At 51.6% G+C, this 20,528-nt stretch overlaps 3 protein-coding genes across 6 annotated transcripts; 2 read left to right on the top strand and 1 right to left on the bottom strand.

The window, feature by feature from the left end:
* The first annotated feature begins 2,296 nt into the window (after positions 1–2,296).
* On the top strand, positions 2,297–7,434 carry PIM2 (Pim-2 proto-oncogene, serine/threonine kinase). The gene is made up of 6 exons (XM_082864575.1): positions 2,297–2,489; positions 2,625–2,734; positions 3,330–3,380; positions 5,273–5,645; positions 6,083–6,259; positions 6,357–7,434. Exons 1-6 carry the CDS (start codon positions 2,429–2,431, stop codon positions 6,518–6,520), a joined length of 936 nt encoding a protein of 311 aa, XP_082720701.1. The 5' UTR covers positions 2,297–2,428; the 3' UTR covers positions 6,521–7,434.
* A 1,378-nt stretch (positions 7,435–8,812) lies between these two features.
* SLC35A2 (solute carrier family 35 member A2) lies at positions 8,813–16,692 on the top strand (the record flags this gene model as incomplete). 4 transcript variants are annotated; one of them, XM_082864477.1, is made up of 5 exons in its annotated part: positions 8,813–8,958; positions 10,470–10,652; positions 13,428–13,579; positions 15,092–15,238; positions 16,564–16,692. In XM_082864477.1, the coding sequence occupies exons 1-5, from the start codon at positions 8,868–8,870 to the stop codon at positions 16,687–16,689; spliced, it is 699 nt and encodes a 232-aa protein (XP_082720603.1). In that variant the 5' UTR covers positions 8,813–8,867. The 4 variants fall into 4 exon arrangements, with proteins under 4 accessions (XP_082720603.1, XP_082720601.1, XP_082720600.1 ...); XM_082864475.1 differs by having other exon boundaries at positions 14,502–15,238; positions 16,564–16,613; XM_082864474.1 differs by lacking the exon at positions 16,564–16,692 and adding an exon at positions 10,160–10,231 and having other exon boundaries at positions 8,813–8,970; positions 14,502–15,257.
* A 215-nt stretch (positions 16,693–16,907) lies between these two features.
* PQBP1 (polyglutamine binding protein 1) lies at positions 16,908–20,423 on the bottom strand. The gene is made up of 7 exons (XM_082864478.1): positions 20,267–20,423; positions 19,784–19,868; positions 18,318–18,429; positions 18,009–18,121; positions 17,543–17,827; positions 17,287–17,350; positions 16,908–17,116 (listed from the first exon to the last, which is right to left on the bottom strand). The coding sequence occupies exons 2-7, from the start codon at positions 19,848–19,850 to the stop codon at positions 16,960–16,962; spliced, it is 798 nt and encodes a 265-aa protein (XP_082720604.1). The 5' UTR covers positions 19,851–19,868; positions 20,267–20,423; the 3' UTR covers positions 16,908–16,959.
* Between the last annotated feature and the right edge of the window lie 105 nt (positions 20,424–20,528).

The raw sequence follows: 20,528 nt of genomic DNA, 5'->3' as shown, positions 1-20,528 counted from the left end.
CTCTGAGTTTCAAGTGTCCCATGTGTGGGACAGGGGTGATTAATGTCTACTACCTCATGCTCTCTCTGGTTGTGAGCATTGAGAGAGTGTATATGGTCAACATAATGTACGACGGCGCAGTGCCTGCCACGTTCTGAGAGCTCAAATGTTAGCAGGTATTATTTATTATCCTAATGTTGAAATTTCTGCACCATTTGGCCCCTGCCTACTTCATCTTGCCGCTCTGTCCAGTTTTCCTTGGCCTCTGCCTGGAATTTGCCTTTCCTCTGTCCCAAGCCTCCAACCTTGTCTTTCAAGATGGGTAGAGGGTCTCCTGAGAAGTCCTGTGTGACCCTGTCCACATTCTCACCTCTATCTACAAATATGTCTTTACTCCTTTCCCAGTAACTGTACTGTCAACTTCCTGGGCAAGGGCTATGATGCCTGACTTATCTGTGTATCTCTTAATATCTGCACCCCCTCTAGGGCCTTGCAGGCTTAAGTAGACCCCTAATAAATGTTGGATGAATAAGGGAGAGTACATGTGTGTATTTGCTTTTTGGGTGTTTGTGTGTGTGTGTGAGACTGTGGTGAGTCCAAGTCTCTGTGCATCTCACAGTGTCTTTCTCTAGTGTGTGTGACAAGGGCTTAGTTCCAGGTGTGTCAGATGGTGACTGAGTGTGGGACTCTATCTCTGACAGTTTGTGTCTGTTTCTGAGACAAGTGCATGTCTGTGTGGGTCTGTCTGTGACAGGGCATCTGTGGTTTCTTTCTGATAGGGTGGATGTCCGTTTGTATTCCTGTGACAGATTCTGGGTAGCTATTTCTGGACAGTTTCAGTGACAACACTGCATGTCTGCTGGTGTGTGTGTGTGTGTGTGTGTGTGTCTGTGACTGTGACTGGGTCAATCCATGTCTGTTTTTGTGACACTGCCTATCTGTGGCTCTATCACATAAGTATATGTCTGCCTTTGGAGCAGTGCATGTGTGTCTTGAGCATCTGTGTGTCTTCCTGTGACAGACTCTGGGTCTCATTTCTGGGACAGTACAAGTCTTTCTGTGACACTGTATGTCTGATGGTGCCAGTATCTTTGTGACAAGTTCTGGCGGTATGTCTGACAGGACATTTCTGTGTCTTTGTCACATGGCAGTGTAGGTCTATGTGAATCTATCTGGAGTGCCTTTCTGTAACAGTGCATCTCTGGTGTCATTCTGGGACATAATTTTCTGGCAGCATGCCTGCCTGACAGTAGATTTCAGCCTCTGTGTGACAGTACATATGTACATGTGTGTCTAGGACAAGTTCATGTGAATGTGTCTGGCCGTATGTGTTTGTGTATTTCTCACATGCTGCTTCTGTGTGTGTGTCTTTGGAGTGCATGTCTGTCCATTTGCAGCATGAGGCCTATTTTTCCCAAATTTGTGACTGAGGGTATTTTACTACCTCCCCGAGCCCTCGTAGCCCCTGTCTCTCTCATCCAGAAGCACACCCCAAGCCACCACTACTCTGGCTTGCTCCCAACCCCAAGAACCCCCCCCCCCCGCCATTCCAGATTCTAGACCTGCTGACTGGGTTCATGGCTGGGTCTAGCCAGGTCTGTCTACGTTAAGGGTTCCACAAACACCCCACAGGCCGTGGCCTCCGGGCATGGGAACGGTGCCTTGGACCAGCGCTTCCCCTGAGGTGGTTGTCAGGGAGGTTAGCCCTCCCTGACGGCTGAACAGGTTCTTCCAGGATCCCCGGCTTCAGTTTCCGGGCGGAGGCCGCCGGGCGCCTAGAGGGCTCTGGTCCTGGTTTGAGGAGCACCCTTACGGAGACAGGGTCCTGGATAACCACAGGCCGGGATTCTTAGAACCCTTAGAAGGCCTGGCGTTATCTCCGCGCTAATCTCGAGGCAGCGGCGGCCAACCAACTTCCTAGGAAAGGAGGCGGTGCAGGTTTTTTTTAAGTTTATATATACACATACAGACACATATATAAAAACAACTCCGCGCAACAACCAAAACAAACGCGCTTGCTGCAAAAGGGATTCCCAAAACCAGTTTCCTCTTCGCACGCGCCCCCTTATTTGCATGCAGACCCCGCCCCCGCGGAAGATCCGGGCATGTATTTGCATAAGGGGGTACTTGAAACGTTAGGGTGGCATGCAAATAAGGGCTGGCTCCGATTGGCTGGGGTACAGCAGGTGCTGCGTCCGGATTGATCAAAGCCAAGTGGGCGGGGCCGTCGCCCGGGGCGACTCTCTCGGGAAGCTAGTGCCCTGTCTCAGTAGCGTCGGGGCTGGCGCGCACGGCGAATCTTAAGGTTGCGCTGTTTGCCGGCTCTTCTGGGCCACCAGTTTCCTTACCTTCCATCCTGGCGCCCCCCAGTCCTGGTTCCCCGGCCTCGCTGCCCCGGGCGTCCACGCCTTGCGGGCTCAGCGGGCTCAATCTGCGCAGCTCCTCCTCCATGTTGACTAAGCCTCTGCAGGGGCTCCCGGTGGCCCCCATGACCCCCACGCCGCCGCCAGGTGAGAGAGGCTCCCCTACCGCGCGACCAGGCCGGGCGGGCTGAAGTGGTTGAGGGCGGCGCGGGGGGAGGGGGAGAGGGTCGCGGCCGGCCTCAGCACGCCGCCACCCTGACTTCCTCGCCTCCGCCTGCGTAGGAGGCAAGGATCGGGAAGCGTTCGAGGCCGAGTACCGACTCGGCCCCCTCCTGGGTAAAGGGGGCTTTGGCACCGTCTTCGCAGGACATCGCGTCACAGACCGACTCCAGGTATCCACCACGAGGGTCTTGGGAGGGCCAGGTGTGTGTGGCAGCGGCGGGAGCCCCGGGGCTGGGATGCTAATTGAGCAGGGAATGAGCCTACAGTGTTGGTAAGGGGGTGTTTCAGGGCAAGGATTCTGGAAGTCCAGGGAGTGAGACTGGAGAGTGGCGGGTCGTGAGGACTCTAGACCTTGCGATCCAGGAGAGGTGTATATATGTGGGAAGGTGGGGACCTAGAGTTGAGATTTTTGGGATTTTGGAGGCAGGTGTCCAGGGTGGAGCCGTGAGGACCAGGACCCCCCTACAGGGTTGGGGTGTCCTGGGGCTGGATGGGAAGATCGAGGGCTTGGGGTGTTAGGAAATTCAGAACTCGTCACGTGGAGTGAGGGGTCCTGAAGCCTTGAGAAGGAAGAGCCCAGGGCCAAAGATGGTGGGAGAGGTGTACTTGGTTTTGGAGACTTGGAGGGCAGGGGAGAAGCACCAGCTCATTTGTGGTTGTGGTGTGGAGTGGTTGGTTGGGACCAGAAAGACTAGGGTGAGGGTCCAGACCGGGAGAGGTCTGAGGGTCATGTGCTGGCTCCCTCACCTCAGCCCGCTTCTTCAGGTGGCCATCAAAGTGATCCCCCGGAATCGCGTGCTGGGCTGGTCCCCCTGGGTGAGTATCTTTGCAGTCCTTTTTGACCTGGCGACGCCATCTCTGACGATGGATTTCGCCTTTCTATGGTTTGTATAACTCCTTGGGCCCTGTAACGGTGAGAACACTCCTACCAGCCCATGTTTACTCCCCTGTGGTGATATCCACACCTCCATACAGTTCTGACTCACCCCAGTTCCCCTAGAGCCCTGGATTCTCCCCTCCCACCCTCCTTTCTCAGCCTCTAAACATTGCCTCAGGGGCTGCCCGCAGGGCATGCTGGTGAGGAAAGAGGGGCAGAGGTCATTGGTTGCCATGGTGACGGTGGCTGCTTCTCTTCTGCCTTTAGAGCGCTAATGGACAACAGGGCGGGTCTGGGCAAGTTGTAGGGGCGGGAGCGCCCCCTGGCGGGCTCTGGGGAAACTGCGCCTGAGCAGGCTGTGGGACCCAGAGGGAGAAGGTGCCCCTGCGCAGTAGCGGAATTTTCATCACCGTGAGAAAACCTGTCTGCGGCTGTGCAAGTCAGTGCACTGGCCGGCAGAGGGCCCCAGCTCAGGCAGGAAGGCTGCTTCTGGCAGTCCGTGTGCCCGCGCAGGGCTTCGAGAGGGGGGCGGGTTTTGTGACCAGTAACATGTATGCCTTTTATTGAGTACCGACTGTATGCCTCAGACTTTGCTTCATCATAAAAGCTTACTGTGTTCCAATTTCCACTAAGTATTTTCATTCAACACGGTTCTAGATGCTTGGTGACAGTGACAAAATATCACATAATGACACTATTGAGTTCTTACTTTGTGCCAGTTCCTTTGCAGTTAATCACTTTTAGCTATTTAACAACTGTATATTAGCACCTAGAACGTGCCAGGTACAATTCTAGGCACTTGGCAAAATATTACATTTATTGAGAGCTCTTTTTGTGCTAGTCCTTTTCTACTAATTGCTTTCACCTATTTAACAACTATGTATTGAGCTCTGCCCTGTTACCAAGCATTGTTCTAGTGTTTGAGCTATGGCAATGAACAAAGCAGACAAACCATCACACAATAATAGTATTTATTGAGTGCTAACTGCGTCAGATTCTATGCTATAAAGTGCTTTTATCTATTTAAAACATTTTTAACATTTATCAAGCAACACTGTGTGTAAGGTACTATTCTAGTCTCTTTACAGATGTCAGTGGACAAAACAGATAAATTACTACATAATAGTGTTTATCACTTGCTTCTGCTGAAGGCCTTTTGTTAAGAACCACCTTCATTTATTCCTCAAACATTTCCTGAGGGAATTCCCTGGTGGTCCACTGGTTGAGATTCGGCATTTTCACTGCTGTGGCCCAGGTTCAGTCCCTGGTTGGGGAACTAGGATCCTGCAAGTGGCACAGCCAAAAACAAAAACAAAAATGAACTGAGCTCCTATTACATGCCAGATGTGCAAAGGCTTTGGCTTTTTTAAAATTAAATTTTATTGGAATATAGTTGATTCACAATATTGTGTTAGTTTCTGCTGTACAGCAAAGTGAATCAGTTATAAATATACATATATCCACTTTTACTTTTTTTAGATTCTTTCCCAATATAGGTCATTACAGAGTATTGAGTAGAGTTCCCTGTGCTACACAGTAGGTCCGTATTAGTTATCTATTTTACATATAGTAGTGCTAACATGTCAATCCCAATCTCCCAATTTATCCCTCCCCACCCCATAGCCTTAAGCTTGAATCACCTTCCCAATGGCTATGTGAGTTTAAGCCCTTAAGATGAGAGAACTGAGGCCCAGGGAAGGAAGCAGGTTGCTCAAGGCCACACAGTCAGGAGGCTGAGGAGCTATGATTTAAGTTCAGGCGAGAAGTCAGCCTCAAAGCTGCTAGCCTGATGTCTGTATTCTCTTTTCTCTCCCTGCTTCCCCCCCCCCAGTCAGACTCAGTCACATGCCCACTGGAAGTGGCACTGCTATGGAAGGTGGGTGCAGGTGGTGGACACCCTGGTGTGATCCGCCTGCTTGACTGGTTCGAGACACCAGAGGGCTTCATGCTGGTCCTTGAGCGGCCTCTGCCTGCCCAGGATCTCTTTGACTACATCACAGAGCAGGGCCCGTTGGGTGAAGGCCGAAGCCGCTGTCTCTTTGCCCAGGTAGTGGCAGCTGTTCGGCACTGCCATGCCCGTGGAGTTGTCCATCGTGACATCAAGGATGAGAACATCCTGATGGACCTCCGCCGGGGCTGTGCCAAACTCATTGATTTTGGTTCTGGCGCCCTGCTTCATGATGAACCCTACACTGACTTTGATGGTAAGGCTTCCCTAAATCTCTGTGGGGGGAGTTTTCACCTTTTATCTTTTTGGCCTCTTGACATTTGACCTCCAGTGCTGGGGTATCCTGTAACCCTTGATCTATAGTACACCTTTATAAGGTTCTTGAGTTTTAATTTTAGGGGCTTTCAAGCCTTGCTCTCTAATAAGTCCATCTTCTGACAGTGCCCTGATCTTGTTCTGGGCTCTTATTCTGATGATGGGATCCTGCTATTATCCTGAGTCTTCTTTTTCTGGTAAGGAGGTCCTACTGTACCTTTTAAGTGCTTTTATTCCATTGAGCTTCTATTCTGGTGAGGGGACCCTGCTCATACAGTGAGTTCTCTTAATTCTAGTGAAGCAACCATACTTCCTGGGGAGGGTGGGATGGGAGAAGGGCATTATCAGAGAATGGTCTAACCTGTGGCTTATGTGCAGGGACAAGGGTGTACAGCCCCCCGGAGTGGATCTCTCGTCATCAGTACCACGCACTCCCAGCCACTGTCTGGTCACTGGGTATCCTCCTCTATGACATGGTATGTGGGGACATTCCCTTTGAGAGAGACCAGGAGATTCTGGAGGCTGAGCTCCACTTCCCTGCCCACGTCTCCCCAGGTGAGGCCCCACCCGCCCTAGCCCACCAGACTTCATCCCTCCCAGGGATTGGTGCCCCCAACTCACTGCTAATCTCCTGTGTGCTTCTGATCTGCAGACTGTTGTGCCCTAATCCGCCGGTGCCTGGCCCCTAAACCCTCTGCCCGACCCACACTGGAGGAGATCCTGCTGGACCCCTGGATGCAGACACCAGCTGAGGATGCATCCCTCAACACTCCCAAAGGGAGTTCCACCCCTTTGGCCTGGTCCCTACTGCCCTAGTCCTGGCCAGGGCCCCCATTAGTTGGAATAGCCATCCCATGGCCACGCCACAGGGATAGATGGACATCTGTTGATCTGGTTTTACAGGTCATTAAAAATCCAGTGTTACTAGGGTCAGAGATTGGGGATCAGGTGTCAGAAGACATAAGCCAAGTTTACCTAGTCCCTATCCCAATCCTGCTAAGGAGCCTTCCTCCCAGAACGTATGCTCTGTTATTCTGGAGGGGGTCCTTCTTTGCTTCTTGTTTTGCTAAGGGTGTTTATTTGGTTGAAATTACATTCTGAGCCTGCAGGGCTCTTATTCTGATGAGCAGTAACCCCTACACTGGCACCTCCTGCTACCACCACACAAACTTAGTTTAAATGCTCTGACTTGGGCAAGGGTGCTTTCCTTCCAATACCCCAGCGGCTCTTATTTTAGCAAAGGGACACTTTCCCCTAGCCTAGGGTCCCATATTCAGTCAAGCTGCTTGCCTACCTCAGCCCAGGGTTGTGTATTCTGGGGGAGGTAAGCCCTATTGTTGTCCCAGGGCTTTTGTGTGTGTGTGTGAGGGGACCCTACTCTGTTATCCCAAGTGCTCTTATTCTGGTGAGGAGAAACCCCACTTTCATGATTTGGGAGGGGATGGGAGATGGACACTACTAGAGTCCACTAGGATGGGGTGGATGGTTTTTGGGGGGATGGGGTGAGGGAAATGTCTTGTTGTTTGTTCTCCTAGGGCCCCACCCTCCACCTTTTTTTGATTCTTGCTGCCTCCTTCTGAGCCAGGGTTGTCCAGTTGCTGAAATGTAAATACTTATGTATTGGGGAAGGAGAGCTCCAACTGTATCTTCCTCTTCCTTCTCCCCCGCCTGGATTATTTAAAAAGCCATGTGTGGAAACCCACTATTTAATAAATGTAATAGAATCAGAAGCGACTGGCCATTTGTAGATGTGGTGAGGCATTCGTGGAGCATCTACTGAATGCTGAGCCAAGAGGGAGATGGATTGGACCTCTCTGCCCACGGGAAGCCTCAGTCTTGTGGTGCCATCCTGAAGATCTTTTATGGGTTCATTTAAGGTGAAAGAAAAACTTGATTTTCCCCTCAGCTCTTATGTAGCACCCTGTATGTGCAGAAGGGCTGCTTTGGAGATACCATAGACATTGAAGATGTCTGGGACACACTCCCAAATCAAAGATGGTCAGCTCAGAGGCAGAAAAAACTCCTTTCCCCCAACCCCAGGGGAGGAAATACCTTCCCCATGGGAGAAGAAAAGCCCTTTCTGGGGCTTGGTGAGGGCAGGGTGGGGGTTGAGCGCTGACAGGAATCTTCCTAGCCCTTCCTTGTTTTCTAATAACGTCCAAGGTGGAGTCACCTGTTTTGCCTCTACCTTTTTCACCTCTTCCTTGTCTTCTTACCTGTTCATCCCGCTCACTTCAACTTCCTCAACTCTTGACTTACCTGCCCTGCCCTATTTTATCATAGTTGCACTTATCCCGACCTCAGTTGTACCTTCTCTTGCCCTGCTTTCAACAGCTAACCTAGGGAATTTCCTGGCGGTCCAGTGGTTAGGACTAGGTGCTAGTCCTAACTGCGGTGGCCCAGGTTCAATCCCTGGTCGAGGAACTAAGATCATGCAAGCCAGGCAGCGTGGCAAAAAACAACAAAAAAACAACTAACCTGTAAACCTCTCACCTACTGGCTTACCTACCCACTTCTCACTTTTCCATTCTTAATGGTGACTCACTTGTCCTCCCTTCTCAGTCTGAACTCTCCTGTGCCATTTCACTAGTATATCCTTAACTGCCCTGCCTTTATCTGCTCGCTTACCTGCCTGACCCTCACCTGCCCTGTTCCCTCAAAGTCTCACTTCCCTCCCAGATGCCCGCTGTCTCTCCAGGGGGCGGGGGTTGGCCTCGCCGGCAGAAGGGAAAAGAACTTCAGTCCAACCCGGAAGGACCCAGGAGTTTTGATGCAGAAAGGGCGGTGCCATCAGAAGGTGGCAATAAAGAGCCGAGACAGGAGACAGACACCGGAACCAAAGAGACGAGGAGACAGAATGGGCGGGCGATATGGAAAGCGGGGTCAAAGAAGATGAGGGCGGGTTTAGTAACGGGAGTGGGCTAAAGAGGCTCTGTAAAGACGGTGGGAGACTGAGCCAGCTGCGTGCCCTGCCTCCGGATCTCAACGGAATTTGGAAATCCTGAGACCGCTCTTAAACTAGCGTTCAGGAGCGAACGAGGAGAGCCACCGCTCTGGGAAGCTTCTCGCTCGCCCCATCCCCACCCCGGGGTCCCGGAAGCGGAAGTAACGGACACGGAAGTGGCTTACTGTTGCCGAGGGGACGGGCCAGGCAGATGCCAACATGGCAGCGGTGGGGTCCGGCGGTTCCCCCGCGGCGGCCGGGCCAGGGGTGGTCTCTGCAGGGATGTTGGAGCCTGGGACCACGACTGCGGGTGAGACAGGCTGTGGCTGAGCAGTCGGCGGCGGGCCGGGGGGTGGGATCGCGGGGGGGTCAGAAAGGTTCCTCACTGAGGCGAGAGGGAGCATCCCGTACGGACCAACCTATGTGTGGGGAGTGGGAGGGTGGGAGGAGGACGTGTGTTTTGGGGGCGCGGAAGAGACCATTCTGAGGGTGATGGGGAGGTCCCTTCTGCAAATGGGGAGTAGAGACCATTCTGAGTTGGAGGCGGGTGTTTCCTTTTGGGGAGGCTAAGACCACTAAGACCATTCTGAGTGTGTGTGGGGGTCCGTCCTTATACAAGGGAGAGACCATTCTGAGAGCGGGAGAGTTCTTCCTTACAGAAGGGAGGAGCTGTTCTGAGGGAGGTGGTTTCTTCCTTGTAAAGGGACAGGGGTATTGTGAGTTAGGGTGGGGCAGGTTCTTCCTTATATGACTTAGAATGTTTTGAGGATAGGGATGTCCATTATATGGGGAGAAGACCATTCTAGGGGTCCCTTCCTGATGGAGATAGTTCATTGTATGTTGCAGTGGGAGGGGCCTTCCTTATATGGCGGAGAAAGGACGTTCTGAGGGTGCCAGGCCATTCCTTATAACGGGGAGAGTTCATTGTGAGTGTGAGCAGGACAAGGGATAATTCCTTGGGTGGGGGTATGCGGTGGTGGGAGGATGATTGGTGTATAGGGAAATATTTCCTTATATCGTTAAGGGACCCAGACCATTCTTAGTGGAGTAACCATTTACTACATGGGATTCAATCCTTTGGACAGTGAGGGAATCATTTCTTATATTTGTTAGACCATTCTGGGGCAGGGAGGAATCAGTCATCATAGGCGGGAGGGGTTGGAGAGACCATTCTGAGTGTAAGGGAATGGAATAATTTAGATGAGAGAACGTTCCTTAAGGGATGGACATGCCTTATATACAGTGGTCTCTTTCCTTGTATTAGGGTATCGTTTTTCACATGAGACAATCATTCACTAAATAGAACCATCATTTCATATAAATATTTGGTTGTTCATCCATAAAATGGGAACACTGATAGTTCATTCAGAGATCAGAGCCATGTAGGGGTCTGTTGAGGTAATCCATATAAATCCCTTATCCCAATGATAGGCACGCAGTAAGCACTCAATAAATGTCGAGGATGCAGCTGGTATTCTGCCCAGGGCAGGGTTGCTTCTCACTCAGGGGAGGGAGAGAGAGGGCTGAGGTGGGTGTCCAGGGCCTGCCCCGCCCATTTCCTGACACCTCAGCAAGGATTCCAGGTATGGGCTGGACAGGGAGAGGCCCACTTCTCCCTTTCTGGCTCTTCCTGCCTGTGGCTGAGGCAGTGGAAGCTGGCAGGGATGAGACTCACATTGGGTCAGGATAGGCAGGCAGAAGGAGGAAGTAGCGGTGGCTAGGAGGATCCTGGTTGAGAAAGGAGAGGGGAGGGTGGTAGTGTGGTTATGCCACAGCAGCTTTTGACCCCTTCTTCCCCCTTACTCCTTCCATTCCCCACAGCTCACCGGCGCCTCAAATACATATCCCTAGCTGTGCTGGTGGTCCAGAATGCCTCCCTCATCCTCAGCATCCGCTATGCCCGCACATTGCCTGGGGACCGCTTCTTTGCCACCACTGCTGTGGTCATGGCTGAAGTGCTCAAAGGTCTCACTTGCCTGCTGCTGCTCTTCGCACAGAAGAGGGGTATGAGCCAGGGAGAGGGGCTGCAGGGAGGGGGGCTGCATTGGAGTCGGTGGGTGGCAGTGTGTGTATGTATGTGTGTGTGTGTGTGTGTGTGTGTGTGTGTGTGTGTGTACGTACCCGCTCCCACGTGGAGGGTTTGGTTGGGGGATTATCTCTGTGTCTATGAAAATGCCTGGGGACTGTGTAAGTGTGGCTTGGCTGCCTTGTACCTCCAGCTATGAGTAGCTGCATCCACATGTTTATACCCCTAACTCCCCAGGAGCTGGCCAGTAAACACTGAAGGAATGAGACAGTCTGTGCCCATAAGGTAGCAGGTGACCCTTACATGATGATTTATTGATTTCTCTCTAACTTTTCATTATGGAGAATTTCAAACACAAAATCAGAGAAAATAATAAAATGGTAAAATATCCATGTCCCATCACCGAGATTCAACAATGATCAACTCGTGGCCACTCTGCCATTAAACAGCATCAGTGATTATCCACTCACTACCAATCTATGTGTCTGTTTACCTACTCCTGCACCTTGATATTTTTTTTTTTAATTTTTTTTTTTTGCGGTACGCAGGCCTCTCACTGTTGTGGCCTCTCCCGTTGCGGAGCACAGCCTCCGGACGCGCAGGCTCAGCGGCCATTGCTCACGGGTCCAGCCGCTCCGCGGCATGTGGGATCTTCCCGGACTGGGGCACGAACCCGTGTCCCCTGCATCGGCAGGCGGACTCTCAACCACTACGCCACCGGGGAAGCCCCACCTTGTTATATTGAAGTATGTCCCACATGAAGTATTATTTTGAAGTAAATTCCCTCTTATTATCTTGAGTAAATATTTCGGTACATTTAAAATAATGACTTCAATCAGTCATGACTGCTAGAAATCATACATCAAAAAATTAACAATAATTTTTTAAGTTAATCAAATAATCAAATATCCAGTCAGTGTTCAAATTCGTAATGATTTCTCAAATGTCATAAAAGTTTTACAAATTTTGTTTGAATCAGGTTTATATAAAGTCAGTGCTTTGTAATTGGTTGGTGTCTTCTAGGTCGGCTAGCCTCTAGTTTCCCCTCCAACTGTTTTTTTTTCTCTCTGCAGTTAATTTCTCGAAGACATAAGGTTGTTTGTCTTGTAGACTTCGGGTAGCCTGGATTTTGCTGAGTGCCTCCCACTGGTCTCATTTAACATGTTCTTCTGTCCTCTATATTTCCTATAAGTTGAATTTATTTACTAACTTAAACACCTCCCCAAAGGCCTTCTTTAAAATGTTGCCCAGTCATTTCTCTATAAAGGCCTCGCATGCAGCTCTGCCCTAGGTATTTACACTGAAGAAAGCATTCTCACCCACTCATTAGCTCCAGGGCCCTGGGAGGCAGCAGTTTAGGAACTCATCTGCTCTGTTCTAGATTGAGTCTGAGACGGTTCGAGTGAACACTGTGTGGCAGGCCATGTTCTGGCTGTGGAGGTGGACATGTTAGCGATGCAGACGTGCATCTTGCCCTCAGGGGGCTGATATTTTAGATGGGGAGAAACAAATAGCTACAGGTTAATCACAGCTTTCATCTCTTATCTACAATTTCAGCAACCCCCCCCCGTTTTATTTTTTTAGTTTTCTCATTTGGTGTGAATGTGTCCACGGGTCACTGCAGAAATATGAATGTGCTTGATTACGGTGTGCAGCGCCATATACGTTGTGTGTGTTATGTGAAATGTATAGCATATATGCCGTGTTACCTTTCTAACACCTGGACATTCTTGAACACCCAAACCCCTGGGCCCAGGGAATTTGGGTAAAGGGTTAGAGGTTGATAGTTACTCCTGGGATTAATGCCATGAAGGGAAAGGGCAGGGTTTTGTGAATGAGCATCAGCAGGAGTTCCTGCAGTAACCTTGTGCAGTGGTTGTGGGGTTTTCCCTGAGGAGGGACACTCAGATGAGTCTTAAAAGATGAACTGCAAAAAAGTGGGGTGAGATTTGCAAAGGTCTTATTATATAGGAAATTATTCTCATTTATTGATTGGAGCAGGTCCCAACCAGACTTTCTGCTTTAGAGTCAAGCCTGCATTCTTCCATGTGACAGGGGCAAATGCTTGGTGTGTGTGGGGCTGACAGAAGGAGGCGGCCAAGTGGAAGATGGCCCCTGCCCTCAGGCAGCTCTCAGGCTAGGAAGGAACTAGGAAAAGTCTAAAAGTTGAGTCTAAGGAACTTCCCTGGCAGTCCAGTAGTTAAGGCTTCGCCTTCCAATGCAGGGGGTGTGGGTTCGTTCGATCCCTGGTCAGGGAGCTAAGATCACACATGGCTCGCGGCCAAAAAACCAAAATGTAAAACAGAAGCAATATTGTACAAATTCAATGAAGACTTTAAAAATGGTCCACATCAAAAAAATCTTTAAAAAAAATAAAAGCTGAGTCTAAAACTTTCCCTCTGCTTGGTAAACAGCTTTCCACCCACACTCCTAGAGCTTCTACTTCACAAGCTCCTAGTTAGTGCTGATTATTTCATTGCACAAACTGTACTGAGTGCTTGCCCTGGGACTTTGTGCCAGGGAGGTGGGCTCTAAGATGAGTGAAATATGGTCTGTGATTCTCAGACTGAGTATCCGAAAGGCTTGCTGGAGACATGTTTGTACTCTAGAGAAACCGAGAGTGCAGACCTCATTCTAGCCCTCAGGGAGTCGGAGTGTGGTGGGGAGACACAGGACCAGGCCCAGTCCTGTCCTTTAGAGGATCCCCATCTTTGGAAGTCAGCGCTAAACAGGGCTCTCCTCCCTCCACCTAGGTAACGTGAAGCACCTGGTTCTTTTCCTCCACGAGGCTGTCCTGGTGCAGTATGTGGACACACTCAAGCTCGCAGTGCCCTCTCTCATCTACACCTTGCAGAATAACCTCCAGTATGTTGCCATCTCCAACCTGCCAGCTGCCACTTTCCAGGTGAGCCCCAAGCCCAGGAACTGGCTGGGGTGGGGGATATAGGATGTTGGGGAGGGAGGGCTGCAGACAGCGGGGGCTGTGTTTCCTCCAGAATGTCCTTGGATCTTCCTCAACCTCGGTTTCCTCATCTGTGAGAACTGGGAATGGAAATGGTAATAGTAGCTACTCACTGAGATGACTAAAAGAAGTAATATCTGGGAAGAGCCCTTGGTTGGTGATGGATAAGCTTTAGGCTATTTACAAGCAACCTTTAAGATGGTTAAAGAGCCTGGATTCTGGGGCCAGGCTGCCTGGGTTCAAATCCCAGCTCTGCTACTTTCCAGCTGTGTGATATTGGGCAAGTCACGTAACCTCTCCATCTCATCTTTAAATTGGACATTACAATAACACACTTCATATGTGAGGATTAAACGAATTCATGTGAAGTGCTTAGACCCACACCTGGCACATAGTAAGCTCTATGTAAATGTTTACTGACATCATTTCATGGCTGATTCATTTGTATCAACACATCCTTATCAAGACCTCCCTCATCAGGATGTTTACCATTCATTCATTACCTGCTGTGTGAGGTGCTTCACATACATCAGTTGTATTTACAGATGGTATGTCAGGGCTCAGACAGGGCAAGTGCTTTGTCCCTCGTCACACAGCTAGGACATGGGGTTGGGATGTGGACTTGGGTGTGGCCCAGGACGTCCTTGCACAGCCATCCTCCTGTGTGTTTTCTGGGAGGCGCCTCAGAGCTATTTAGCCGCATCTCAGTCAGTGGCCAGTGGCTGGATATTTTTGCTGTTTTTATGGTTATCTACCCCACCCTGTCCCTCCATTGTGCCTGGGGGCCCACAGTGGGTGCCGTCCCCCACATGTACATGTTGGGGGTCGGAAGCAGCCCTCAGTGTCTTCCACATGCCACTCGCAGGTCACGTACCAGCTGAAGATCCTGACCACGGCACTGTTCTCCGTGCTTATGCTGAACCGCAGCCTTTCCCGGCTGCAGTGGGCCTCCCTGCTGCTCCTCTTCACCGGAGTCGCCATTGTCCAGGCACAGCAAGCCGGCGGTGGGAGCCCGCGGCCTCTGGATCAGAACCCTGGGGCGGGCCTAGCAGCTGTCGTGGCGTCCTGTCTGTCCTCGGGATTTGCAGGTGTCTACTTTGAGAAGATCCTCAAAGGCAGCTCAGGCTCCGTGTGGCTGCGCAACCTGCAGCTGGGCCTCTTCGGCACAGCCCTGGGCCTGGTGGGGCTCTGGTGGGCCGAGGGCACCGCTGTAGCCCACCGCGGCTTCTTTTTCGGGTACACGCCTGCTGTCTGGGGCGTGGTGCTCAACCAGGCCTTCGGCGGGCTACTGGTGGCTGTTGTTGTCAAGTATGCCGACAATATCCTCAAGGGCTTTGCCACCTCCTTGTCCATTGTGCTGTCCACTGTTGCCTCCATCCGCCTCTTTGGCTTCCACGTGGACCCTTTGTTTGCCCTTGGTGCAGGGCTGGTCATCGGTGCCGTCTACCTCTACAGCCTGCCCCGAGGTGCAGCCAAAGCCATAGCTTCCGCGTCTGCCTCCACCTCTGGGCCCTGCACTCACCAGCAGCCTCCGGGGCAGCCACCGCCACCGCAGCTGTCTTCCCACCGTGGAGACGTCAGCACGGAGCCCTTTCTGCCAAAGTCAGTGCTGGTGAAGTGAGGGCTGGCGGTGGCGGTGGGGGGAGACAGGGAGGGACACTGGGTGGAGGGTGTTGGGCATCTGCAGGACCCAAGTTGCCACCGGGGCCTGGCTCCCATGGGGTTGGAAGGGTCTTTTCTTCCAGGTTCTCGAGAATTCTGGAAGCCTGTGGGACTAGGGCAGGGCATCACGTGAACCCTTCCTTGTAGCCAGGGGTTTTTAGAGCTGCCTCCTCTGTCTCAGTCTAACCTCTTTGGGGACCGGGTTGGGGGTGTTGTTATTCAAGGCTTTTTTTGTCTGCCCCCCTCAGCCAGAGGCGTCCTGTGTCTCATGCCTGGGAGAGTCCCTCCCAGCAATCCCTCCACCTTTGTAGGGACAAATTGGACAAAAATCCTACAACTCCTTAGTAATGACTGATGCCTATGTGTGGGGTTCCGATTCTGATAGCTTGAGGCCTTCTCTCCTCCCTGACAACCACACTGGATCATATTAGTAGCTCTTTTTGTGGGCTTGGGGCAGCTTCCCTAACACAGGGACTTGAAAATGGGCCTCTTGTGAGCACCCAGAGAGAGAGGAAGGGGGGCGACAGCTGAGATTTTTGCATCAGCCCATTCAAGGGGAGGGTGCAGTAGGGGCCATTTGTTTGCGATTTGGGGGTTTGTGGTGTAATCAGATGAATGATCCAGGGTGTGGGAAAAATGGAGAAGGGAGGTCCTTGAAGTGGCCTAATCTCATGGAATCTAAGACACTGTCAGTTGCTGGATGCAGGATTATTTTCTAAGATACCCTGAGAGGAAAAATAAAGCTGCCAGCCACAGTCATGATACCCCACTGGCTGTACGAGGCACCCTTCATGGGGAGGGGTGTCTTTAAATTGCTGAAATGTGGAACCTGCCCCCTGCACTCCCCAAAGCTTATTGACCCCTTAACTGTCTCCCAGGGGTGTGTGTGTGTGTGTGCGTGCGTGTGTGTGTGTGTGTGCGCGTGTGTGTGTGTGTGTGCGCGCACAATGCCTGGGCTGTCTTTGCTATATGTACATAGGGCCGTTGGATCTTTATTTTTGATTAATTTGTTCTGATTTTTTGGTTTGTTTTTTTAAGGAACTGTAATGAACAAATGTCAGGATACCCAATGCCAAATAAAGATATTGTATTTATTTAGTCCACGTGTAGCTTTCTGACCCAGGGTACCCGCTCTCTCCACATGGGCTCTGTTACTAACCCTGGGGACTACCAGCCTCCCTAGTCATCCTTGCTTGCTCAGGACGTCCACCTGCCAGCCCACCCCAGCTTTCTGTGTTTTTCTTTCCTCCCCGTTCCCACCACAGGTTGCTCACCAAGGTGAAGGGTTCCTAGCCGCTGGGATTGAAGACGCTGGCCTGGCCTCACTCTCCCTTCTTGCCCTGGTCCAGCCAGGACCAAACGCTCTGATCAGTACTGGGGGGGGGGGGTAGACGCCGAACCCCCTGTCCCCACACCCCCTCTCCCACGCAGGGCTGACATGACTAAACTCTGGCCCAGACAGAACCCAACCACCCCCATGCCCCTGCTACCCCTACACTATTTCTTAGGTGAGTTTTTGTAAATAAAATGTGTTTTGCATCTTGCTGGCTTGGGTTGGGAAGTCTCAAAAGTGTGAGAGAAGGAAGCACTCAGTTCTCGTGGGCATGATCCACCGAAAAGCTTTTATTAAGAACCCCAGGGTGGGCCGGGCTGGGAAAGGTTCAGTCCTGCTGCTTGGTTCGGGAGGCCTCGGCATTGGCCCGGAGCACAGCCCCCGGGGATGGGTAAGGGCGCTGCTGGAAGAGGGGCCCGGCTGCTGTCGTGTCTGCACCCGTCTTGGCCTCATTCCGCTTGGGGAGTCCTGTTGACCACGTGCCCCTGGGGGTGACAAGGGGCGGGGGCGGGAATGTATAATATGTGTACTGTGGCAGGCACCTCCCACCCACCCACAACTGACAAAGGGGGAAAGGAGACAGGAAGAAAGGAACAGTCAGCGGTGCAGTGAGTCAAGGGGAAAAAGGAAGGGCTCTCGAGGGGTGGTCAATTACCGGGGTGCATCTGAGTACGAGCTGGGGTCCATGGGGTCTAATTCTTCATCCTTCCGGCTTGCCACTGCAGAAGTAGGTGGCAGAGTGGGGTCTTCGACGGGGGCACAAGGAGTCCCCGATCATCGAGCTCTCCCATCCCCAGAAGAAATGGAGCCTGAGGCTGCCAGGCCCCAGGCTCAGGCACTCGTGTGAAGCCAAGCGAGGGCTTCCTTACACTGTGCCCCCCTGGTGCCCCCGCTGCCTCACCCCAGCTTACCCTTCTTGCTCTTGGGGTAGGGAGCCAGCTCCTCCCGGCGATGGTGGCGCCGTTCTTTGCCCTCTTCCCGGTCCACCTTGTCATACCCGCGGTCCCGGTCCCGATCCCTGTCCCGCTCTCTCTCTCTGTCCACCTTGTCATAACCACGCTCCCGGTCTCTGTCAGACTTCTCATGGCTCCGTTCTGACTTCTCATGGCCGCGTTCCGACTTCTCGTGACCTCGGTCCGATTTCTCATGGCCCCGGTCCGATTTCTCATGGCTCCGATCCAACTTCTCCTCAGCATCTGGGGACACGAAAGCCTTGTGACCTTCCTCCTCCCACCTCAGGACCCAGCAGCCTCTGCCTTCAACAGCCTCCTTTGCCTGGGGCTGGGTCTGCCTGGTCTTACCCGCCCTGGTCTTTTACCTGACCCCTCCTGGAGAACTGCAAGAACACTCGAGGCACCCTTGTATCTGCCAACTCACCTGCATTACTGCTCCTGAGCTTCTTGGCAGATTTGGAAACAACGGAGTTGGGATCATGTGGGGACAGCCAGGACACAAGGTCTGTGTCCACATTCCAGTAGTAAGGGAGCCCGCTGCAGGGCAGTGGAGGGAGGGAGGGAGAGAAGGAATGTCAGCACAGATATCCTCTCCTTGTAGCCTCAACTCTCGTCTCCCTGATCTCTGCCTGTACCTGCCCCATGCCAGGACCCTACAGGGAGGGACCCCCAGATGTCTTCCCTTGTGGCCCCCATTTGCCCCCAGCCCACCCCGCTGCATCCCCAGACTCACCAGGAAGGGTCAAACACCTTGTACCAGCTTGGTGGCAGGCCCTCCAACCGGGTAGCCTCATAGTCCACAGGATCATCATCATAGTCCTCGGCAATGATCTCTTCCTCCGGTTCTGGCAGGACAAGGAGGAAAGGAGGACAGCAGTAAGGACCAGAGGGATCCCCATCCTGCAGTCAGGGCCTGGGGAGACACACTCACATTCACATGGACCACGTGTGTGTGCCAGGTCTCAAGTGCCCTAAAAAATATTGCTCACATTCCAAATCCAAGTATCTGAATATTAGGATTTACCAAAAAATTTACCCAAATCTGTTCTGTTTCTGGGTTCAGATATGACATAATGTTACCTGAACTTATCTGGCTTGGCGAATATGAGGTTTCTGACTCCGGTATATTGACTAGCAAGTTTGGATAGCAAGGGATTTATCCAAACGCTTCTCTGAATCTATTCAGTTCCTGAGGCCTACAACTGTTGTCAGTTACTATCAACAGAATGAAAAAGGTGTATGAGTACCTGGACCTCCATAGGTCTATCACAGATTTCACCTATAGCTAACAATGAAATGTATATGTCAGCAACAGCAGAGTGCCTGTCACACAACAGGCCCAAAATAGATGTCAGCTATAATCATCGGTATTGTTAGTAAGATATATACAATCAGCACAGGGCCTGGTACCAACAGCCTTAAAGTAAATGTCATATCAATGATCATTATCAGTATTATTAACCAAAGATCTATGCTTGGCACACAACAGGCTTGTAATAGATGTCACTTATCAATAAAGTGAAAATAAGATGAGTTTTCCAGTACCTGGAACACCCTAGCCCAAACTAGATGCCAGCTTTTGCTATTACTTACAATAAGGTAGAAATACTAGCAACAGCAGCACAGTAGGCTGAAATGATAGATCCTATCATTATTTTATATACTGTTCACCATAATGTGTATGACACTTCAAGTAGACCCAAAATACATGTCAGCTATTGATACGGTGAACAATAAGGTATATATCACCAGCACAGTGCCTGGCTCCACAGTAGGTCTAAAATAATGTTATCTATTAGTATGGTAAAGAGCAAAGTATTAGCATCCTGCCACTGTGCTTGGCCCACAGGAGGCTGCGGTAGATGTCAGCTTCTGTCAACTGTTACTATCCTTACTATTAGATAATTTGTAACCACTTCCAGGGATTGATGGATGGATTAAACTTGGGATATAGAAGACCCAAAAATACACGTCAACTGTCAGTATTATTAAGGATGAAATGTCTATTCCCCGTCCCCACCCGCCTCCTCATACGGTAGGAATGGGTGTCAGGAATACGCATTGTTAACAGTGAAATGCCTGCCACCCCACTGCTTGGTGCGAAGTAGGTCCATGATAGGTATCAAGTGGCAGTATCAACAACAAAGTGCCTGTCAAGCCTGCCACATTGGTAGGCCTATCTGCTCTTAGCTCTCTCACCGGGCTCCAGATGTTTGAGAATGCCTCTCTTGGCCAAGCGGGTCTGCAGCGCAACGGGCAGCGGCATAGCGGATAGCAGACAGACCTAGGGAAGAACAGACAGACCAAAAAACAGCTCAGATGAGGACTGAATCTGATCTTGTAACCAAGCGCCTCCCCTCAGCAAGTACTCATCTGGACCCCCACCTACACTAGGAGCTGGGCGACAGACCCTACGCTAAAAGGTGGAAGGGATAAATGGCAATATCACCAAAACTCTCACCAACCCTCCTCTCCCGGGCCGGGTGCTCCAGGACCGGGTTCCTCTCCCAGGCCCAGGCTCCGCCCACTGCCAAAGGGGCCAAACGCGGCTGCCCCTCGCCCCAGAAATGGGCTCACCCAACTTCCCCCGAAGACTACCGGGTGGAAGGAACCAAGGCGCTGGGATGGGGGAGCAGAGTGCAACACCTCCAGCTCCAAAAAATGCGCCCACCCCGACATTACCAATACAGTCACGCGGGTAGTGGAAAGCTGACAGACTGGCCGTCTCTCTCTCGCCGCTTCTATGAGTGCCAGGACTACACGACTCTCTTCTCCCAAACCCCAGAACGAGGTCCTCTCCCTCCGAGCCTGGAGGAAACTGGGCTAAGCTCAGGCTGCGGCGAAAGGATGACACAAACTTGGCTGGCCAATGAGAGTGCCCCTTGGTCTGACTTCTTCTGGTGAAACGACCCAATCATTGCCCTGGAATAGGTGGAAAGCTCGA

This window comes from Leucopleurus acutus (genome assembly GCF_964270905.1).
Source record: "Leucopleurus acutus genome assembly, chromosome: X".
NCBI lineage: Eukaryota > Metazoa > Chordata > Mammalia > Artiodactyla > Delphinidae > Leucopleurus > Leucopleurus acutus.
This window is presented reverse-complemented; position numbering and strand designations above follow the sequence as displayed.

Coding starts and splice junctions, on each gene's coding strand:
- PQBP1 (XM_082864478.1), bottom strand. CDS start 19,850: ATGCCGCTGCCCGTTGCGCTGCAGACCCGCTTGGCCAAGAGAGGCATT. Junction 18,122..18,317: donor AAGGTGTTTGACCCTTCCTG/GTGAGTCTGGGG, acceptor ACTGCCCTGCAG/CGGGCTCCCTTACTACTGGA. Junction 17,351..17,542: donor CTACCCCAAGAGCAAGAAGG/GTAAGCTGGGGT, acceptor CTACTTCTGCAG/TGGCAAGCCGGAAGGATGAA.
- PIM2 (XM_082864575.1), top strand. CDS start 2,429: ATGTTGACTAAGCCTCTGCAGGGGCTCCCGGTGGCCCCCATGACCCCC. Junction 3,381..5,272: donor TGCTGGGCTGGTCCCCCTGG/GTGAGTATCTTT, acceptor CCCCCCCCCCAG/TCAGACTCAGTCACATGCCC. Junction 5,646..6,082: donor ACCCTACACTGACTTTGATG/GTAAGGCTTCCC, acceptor GCTTATGTGCAG/GGACAAGGGTGTACAGCCCC.